This window comes from Schistocerca serialis, chromosome 4, assembly GCF_023864345.2.
Source record: "Schistocerca serialis cubense isolate TAMUIC-IGC-003099 chromosome 4, iqSchSeri2.2, whole genome shotgun sequence".
NCBI classification, from domain to species: Eukaryota; Metazoa; Arthropoda; class Insecta; order Orthoptera; family Acrididae; genus Schistocerca; species Schistocerca serialis.
Genome location: NC_064641.1, coordinates 580,380,441 through 580,388,668, shown reverse-complemented (window position 1 = coordinate 580,388,668; position 8,228 = coordinate 580,380,441). Strand labels below are relative to the sequence as shown.

Here is an 8,228-nt window from a genome sequence, read left to right as displayed (position 1 = left end):
AGATTTTTTTTTATTAATTCTGACATTCAGCAATAACTGCTGCCCTATATGGTTCTGTGTAACATCAGGAATTACTGAGGGAGTAGCTGTCAGGGTGTTTTCAAGGTTCTTCAGCAGTTGCCATGCCTTTCTACTGTTTTGTTTCATATCTAGCTGCATCATAAGGTCACACCATTTTTCTTTCCTTGTATCTCCTCCTGAGACCTGATGTCCATTATAATGGACATCGAGTTTCCTGTCCTGCTGTCAGAGATTCTGCATTTTCCGTTGTAATACCTGTGGCACATTTGAATGGATTGTATGCTGCAGCCATCTGGCGGGAGAAACAGTCACTACGATCACTTGGCACCAAGTAACAGCTTTGTTTACGACGTGTTACGATGGCAGGTGAGTTCCCCGTCATTATTGTGTATTTTTCGAAACTTATTTGATGAAAAAAAGGACCTATTGTAGACAGTATCTATAAGTGGTGCTTATACGACCTTTCTGTGCAATAAGGTTTGGTAGTACTGTGTATTTCCATAAGTTATTGTTGCAAAACAGTAATGTCCACTATAGTGGAAGCTGGGACTTGCGGCCACATTTCTGAGCACAATTTCGTAGGAATTAGTGGTGATTATCTTCGCTAATTTCCAATACATTTCGTGTTGTGACTGTTGCTCAATGACATTATGTGATGTACTACTATCATTATTTCCTGTAAGGAAAGTAGGCACTATGTTAAAACAATCATTTTCTTAAAGGATACACATCAAAGCTCAGTTCAGAAGAAATTTTAGAACTTCTTTTGAATGGTGACGTGTCAGATCTTGAGATTAGTGAGGAGGAGGATGGTGATTTTGATCTGGCAGATGATGCTGTGCAACAATCGAATGTTCCTTCCCCAAGTGAACAGAGTAGCAGCTGTACTGATAATTCTGATGATGACGAGAGTTCTTCGCAGAATCGCAGGATGTTTTGGGAGAAATGCGAAAGGTAAGTGAGATACCTTCTTGTAAACAATTTTCTATTATTCCTGATATTTTCGATCTTTCCTTGATGCTTTGTTTCCAAATTTCAGGTTTGAGGGACTCCAGGTTACCTTCTCGCCCACGGAAGTTGCAGAACATAATGAGAAGCAGATCATGGACTACTTTCAGCAATACTTTGACTTGGCCTTTTTTAAGGATACTTCTGAACTTGCCAATATGAGATATTTACAACAGACTGGAAGGTCTTTAAAGCTGTCTGCCAAGGAATTGCGGGTATTTATTGGAGCAACAATACTAATGTCTTGTTTGGGACACCCTAAGAGTTAGGATGTACTGGGGTAAAACAACAAGAGTTATTAGCATTACTGAAATTATGATTCGAGACCGATACTTCACCATTAGAAGTAATTTGAAGGTGACAGACGATAATGCTGTAACAGAGGAAACTAGAAGGACAGATAAGTTGTGGAAAATAAGGCCACTTTTAGAACGTGTAAAGACAGCATGCCTCAGTTTACCTCGATCTCCTGAAGTGGCAGTGGATGAACAAATGATCCCGTTTACTGGAGCATGTGCAATAAAACAATTTGTCAGGGGAAAGCCAAATCCTGAAGGGCTTAAAAATTTTGTGTTGGCTGCTCCTTCAGGACTAGTCCTTGACTTTGAGATTTATCAGGGTAAAGGAACATTCCCAGAAGCTATTGGTCAACAATTAAAACAAGAAATAGGGGCCTCAGCAGTCCTCAGGCTTTGCCAGAGCCTTCCAGAAGGAACACATGTGTTCTTTGATAGGTATTTTACCTCTGTTCCGTTACTGGAATCATTGGCTGAAAAAAACCTGCCTGCCACTGGAACAATCATGAAATCAAGAATACCCAGAGCAGTCCATCTGACAGCAGACAAGATTCTTGCAAATCAAGGACGTGGGTCTGTTGACCAGACAGTGAGAAAAGACAAACTCATTTCTATTGTAAAATGGTATGACCAAAAGCCAGTCATAACTGCATCGACGAAGGTTGGGAAGAACCCTATGGATCAATGTAAAAGGTGGTCGAAAAAAGATCGGAGATACATTCAGGTTCCCCGTCCAGCAGTAATCAGCTGCTACAATAAAAATATGGGTGGCATAGACCTGATTGACAGAATGATGAGTTTTTACAGGATCTGCACCAGAATCAAAAAGTGGACCGTAAAAACTATTTTTCACTTCATAGATCTGGGAATTGCAAATAGCTGGATTCAGTACAGAAGTGACAGAATTAAGAACGATGAGCCAAAGAAGAATATCCTGCAGTACCTTGATTTCAAAATTAGAATTGCTGAGCATTTGTTAAGGGGCCAAGAGGAACAACATTCTGATGAAGATGATGAGGAGTCAACTCCTAAAAGGCGAAGATTACTGCCGCCACAATCACCTTCACCTTCTGTAACCCATTTACCAGAAATGACAGGGTTGAAAAATAGCATGAGGTGTAAGAACAGTGGCTGCACAAAGAAAACCAAAATAAGGTGCAAAGGTTGTTCAGTTTTCCTCTGTCTGACATCACAGAAAAACTGTTTCTCTGAGTATCATCAGAAATAAAACTGTCAAAATTTGTCATTTATTTTACTTTTTAAATTTATATTAATTATTTTAAATTAATAATCAGTGTGTGATTCAAGTAATATCTGCATAATAAGACTGTATATTGTTCAATAAACTAAAAATAAAGTACTTTTTTTACATTTTCAACTTTCTTTCTAATGTTTACTTATACGTCTCCAAGACCCACTGTCCATTGTAATGGACACTTTACTTCTTTTCTAATGTTTACTTACATGTCTCCAAGACCCAGTGTCCATTGTAATGGACACTTCAGAAAACCATGAATTTAAAAGAAAAAAAGAAAAATTTTTGTGAATCTTATTTCACTACCTTCTGTTTAACAGGTACAGAATATCTGTTTCCAAAAAAATCATGACAATTGTCGCCAGGTCTCAGGAGGATCTGATATGGCTAGCATCAGGTCTTCTCTAGCCTGCGTTGTCCCTTGAGAAAATGGATCATCTTCAAAGAGGTGTTCATATTTATTCAGAAGTGTCTTTGTATCTTCATCCAGTCCCATTATAGATGTTGTTCTACATCTCTGAGGTATGTGCCTGTGTGATACTGTTTTGACCAGCTTTATAGAAAACTCATATTTGTTAGGTGAAGGATTAGGTTCAAGGATTCTGGAGTCAATTTCATCAGCAAGTGCTCGTTTAAAGTTAAACCTTCTCTTGAAGATGGTATACTTGGGTTTTATGACTGCTTCTATATTGCAGATAAAAACTCAGTATTGTGTCTCTGGAACTGGATCTCTCATTTCTTTACTCACTTGGCGAGCAACATTTTCATTTGCAAATGTATCATATTCCCATCTTCCACTCCAGAAGGAGTATGGTAGCCTTGTATCATGTTTTTCTTCAGGCCCATGCATTCTACACAGTTTTCAAGGTCTTCTTCACTTTTGTCTGTTTCTCTGTAGGCCCATGATACACTGTGGCAGTTAAAATCTCCCATGACCAAATTTACTGGTTGCAGACAGGAATTATCTGGTTCCTTGAAACTAAATACATTGTTTGGTGGTTCGTACATTGAGAGGGAGTGGGGAAAGGCGGAGGAGGTGAATGCAAAAGGACTCGGTTATAGGGAGGGGGGGGGGGGGGGAGAAGGGAGGCAGAGAGAGGGCAGGTGGGGAAAAAACAGGATGGAAGGGAGGGAGGGTGATCCCAATGATAAAAATCATTCTGCTTATCTTTGGCCTTGTGTCATTTGGGCCTCTGAGTTTCCTGGATGAGCAGCAGGTCACAGTTCTTTGTCTTACACATATTGAATAATATTCCTTCAATGTTTATGGAAATTATTGTAAGAGTTGGCTTTGTAAAAAGCCTTTTTGATTTATAACCAGATGTAACATTCTAGTGTTGGAAGAATATGCCATTGGGATTAATCCCAGCAATGCCTAGAGTACGCTCAATATGTTAAGTGATAGCCCTTGCCACCAGGTGGCAGTACACTATGATACATACAACATGTGAAGTAACATCAGTGGATATTGCATTATAAATTAAATAAAATACACCAGTTACCTGAAACCTGCTAATAGCCATTAGACTAAAGGTCAAACATAATACTATCATAGAAATAATAGAACTTGTTACGAGTGTGGTTTGAAAAGTTCTCAGAATGGAATAGGAAAAAAGTATGTACATCACTGAAACTTTTTTTATTTTTCTATGAAGTCTCCTTGTAGATTAATGCACTTGGTCCAGAGGTGTTCCAGTGTCTTAATACCATCTTAAAAATGAGTTTCCTCCAGGCTTGCAAAACAGTTGTCAACTTCAGCTATCAGTTCTTCATTTGAAGTGTATCTTCATCCACCAAGAAAAATTTTCAGTTTTGGGAAGAGATGGAAGTCTGACAGAGCCATATCAGATGAATAAGGCAGGTGTGGCCACAATTCATATCTTAGTTTGTGTAATTTTGCCGTGGCAATGGCACAAGTGTGCGGGCATGCATTTTTTTGTTGTGGCACCTATGTTGCAGATAATGTTTTCATTTCTAATTCTTCAGTTAAAATGTGGTATACCCTTTCAGATGACATCTGGCAAGCATGAGGAATTTCATGCGCTTTCAATCAGTGATCCTCCATGACCATTTTGTGCACTTTTGCAATGATTCTGGAGTAGTGACACATTTTGGCCAACCACTGCACGGATCATCAGCTAAGCTCTCCCGACCAAATTTAAATTCATTTTTCCACTTGGTAACAGTTGAATATGAAGGAGCAGAGCCCCCCAGTGTATTCTGGAAATCAGCATGACTGTCCTTTGCTTTCATACTTTTCTTTATGAAGTACTGAATCAATGCTCGAATATTGATTTTTTTCCATCTTCACAAATCACTACATGGGAACAACAACAGAGCCACGTCACCACCACAGCTCCCTTCCAAGAGCACTGTTGTGGTATGTGTTTACAGGCAATAGTCCAATGAACATCACATGAACAACTCATTGTGATAGTGCTGACCTCTCATGGTGATTCTGAGAACTTTTCAAACCACCCTTGTACATTCAATTAAATATTTGAAACATAAGCTGCACAGATATTTAAGGTATGAGGTTCAAACTCATTTATCAAAATGCCATGGGACTGTGTAGTAGCAGTGGAAAAATGTATTGCTCAACCTGGTGTCCACTAATATGTTAAAATACTTAAAATGTATAAGCTGCACAAATATTTAAGATATGAGATTCAAGTTCATTTTGTCAAATTTGTTTTATGAAAACACCAAGGGACAGACCAGTACCAATGCAATAACTTAATACAAATAACCTGAAATTCAGTAATAAAATGGACAGAAACTTTTAACAACTACTACATTTTGATTTATATACAGAACAGATAAGTGAGACATACCGTGAACCTAGAAATATATTTCTAAAATAGCTGTCTCTACGGGCCATATGCTGAAACACACTACATCAATAAAGCAATAGGTACTATTTCTGTGATCAGCATTATAACACACAACCAGAAGAGGTACATGGTAAAGAACTGAAATCTTATATTCATATCTGTACCAGCCATATGTTGGAGAACATTACATCATGACAGCAATAGACATACTGTTTTTATTCTGTATTATCAGGCAGAGCATATAAGCTCCAGACATATTACAACCAATTGTGAGAATGCTAATACATACCTCAGTATCCAGTTACATACAAGTTCAACTATATTTATTGTATGATGACATTATAAGACACAAATACCCTTAAAATTACACTCTCCCAATCAGATTCAAGCAAGGCAAATAGGGTCCTGGATGGTCAGCACACAATTATGAGAACAGTAACATGTAGCTCAATATTTAAATTACATAAATGTTACATTATACTTATTTTATAGTAACATCATAGAAACACTCTGTGAAAATAACCTGACATCCAGTAACTAATTGGAGAAGATATTTTATGAAGTACTATATCACTATACATGGACAAGTCAGGTACTTGAGGACATATCATGAACCCAGAAATATGTTTGTAAAATACGTGTCTCTCTAAGCTACATGCCAGAAAAACAAGATATGTAACTTTGCTGGCTACATGTCAGAGGAGACTGTATCAATACAGCAATAGATACTCTACTTTCATTCTGTACTATCAAACAGCATTTGGGATGCAGGTAGAGTACGACCAATTGCATGAACTGTAATATGTAGCATGATGTCTATGTTACATATGTATTACACTATATTTATTTTATGATAACACTTCAATATAACGTAACTTCTCTTAAAAATTCACAATCCTAAGCTGTTTAAAACAATGTGTATAGGGTCCCTGATGGACAGAAAACCATTGAGAGACCAGTATTACATAGCTTGATGTCTTATGTCACATAAATATTACACTGTACCTGTTTTACGGTAGCACTGTGAAAACAATGATGTTATTAGAAAATTCTGCTATCACATACACTTTAGCAACCATACTTTATCACAAACAGTAGTGTATTACATCACATCTAATACAACATCTACTGCCACAGTTCATTGGCTATTGACCCACCTGACTTCTAACAGGAGTGTTATTACACTGAAGAGTCAAACAAACTGGTACAACTGCCTAACATTGTCTAGGGCCACTGCGAGTATGCAGAAGTGCCACACACTCCGCTGGGGAGTTTGGTGGGAAGTAGAAATGTCCTGGAGCCACTCTGTAGCAATTCTGGATGTGTGGGACGTCGCAGTGTCCTGCTGGAATTGCACAAGTCTGTAGGAATGCATAATGGACATGAATGGATCCAGGTGATCAGACAGGATGCTTACTTACATTGTCACCCGTCAGAGTTGTATCTAGACATATCAGGGATCCCATATTCCTCCAATTGCACATGCTCCATACCATTACAGACCTCCACCAACTTGAACAATCCCCTGCTGACATGCAGGTTACATGAATTCATGAGGTTGTCTCCATACCCGTACACATCCATCCCCTCAATACAATCAGAAATGAGATTTGTCCACCAGGCAATATGTTTCCAGTCATCAACAGTGCAATTTCAGTGTTGATAGGCCCAGGCGAGGCATAAAGCTATGTGCCACATAGTCATCAAGGGTACATGAGTGGACCTTCGGCTCTGAAAGCCCATATCAATGATGTTTCATACAATGGTTCACATGCTGACACTTGTTGATGATCCAGCATTGGAATCTGCAGCAATTTGCAGAAGGATTGCACTTCTGTCACATTGAACGTTTCTCTTCAGTTGTCATTGGTCCCGTTCTTGCAGGATCTTTTTCTGGCCCCAGCAATGTTAAGAGATTTGATGTTTTACCAGATTCCTGATATTCACGGTACACTCACAAAATGGCCGTATGGGAAAATCCCCACTTCATCGCTAGCTCAGATATACTGTGTCCCATTTCTCATGCACTGACTATAATACCATGTACAAACTCACTTAAATCTTGATAACCTGTCATTGTAGCAGCAGTAACCGATCTAACAACTGTGATAGACACTTGTTTTGTGTAGGTGCTGCCAACTAGTGCTCTATTCTGCCTGTTTACATATCTCTTTATTTGAATATGCATGTTTCTACCAGTTTCTTTGGCACTTAAGTGTATGTACAGTATAAGCAAAGGGTAAATTCTAAAAGACGTCACAATGACATTAAAAAAATAGTATTGGGTAAATTGTACCAGCTCAATGTAGACTGTAAACATTAGGTTATTTGACTGTTCTCTGGAAACTGTCTTAAATGATTATGTTATCTTAGGCTCCTGACATGCTTCCTTGTGGATTCCTACATTCCTTTATAAAAACAAAAATGAAATTGAGATAATCTGAAATGCTAAAAATGCTCCATTCGAGTCATGATGCCTGTGATGTAACTGGCTAGCTTGCTGCTCCTGTTGTCATAATGCTAATTGAGAGTGATGCCTTGTTTTGGCAAATGGGTTACAAATGGTGTGTAGTACCATACTGTACCAATACATCTATAAAAACTGGTGAAAAAGTGTTTTTGATTGTTCCATAGAAAGAGAATATGCACAAAATGTGACTTCATTGTACTGGCAAACTGCCACCATGACCACATACAAATTCACTACCTTGATTAAAACTGTGCTGCATCTTGAAGTTAACATTAACTTACCTCTGAGACACACTCTCCCACTGTTACAAAGAAGGATACTGTCATTCAATGAAATTAAACTTC

At 38.3% G+C, this 8,228-nt stretch overlaps 1 protein-coding gene across 1 annotated transcript; it reads left to right on the top strand.

Moving 5' to 3' along the window:
• Positions 1-747: 747 nt before the first annotated feature.
• LOC126474186 (piggyBac transposable element-derived protein 3-like) lies at positions 748-2,609 on the top strand. The gene is made up of 2 exons (XM_050101649.1): positions 748-975; positions 1,061-2,609. The coding sequence occupies exon 2, from the start codon at positions 1,300-1,302 to the stop codon at positions 2,551-2,553; it is 1,254 nt and encodes a 417-aa protein (XP_049957606.1). The 5' UTR covers positions 748-975; positions 1,061-1,299; the 3' UTR covers positions 2,554-2,609.
• The last annotated feature ends 5,619 nt before the right edge of the window (positions 2,610-8,228 follow it).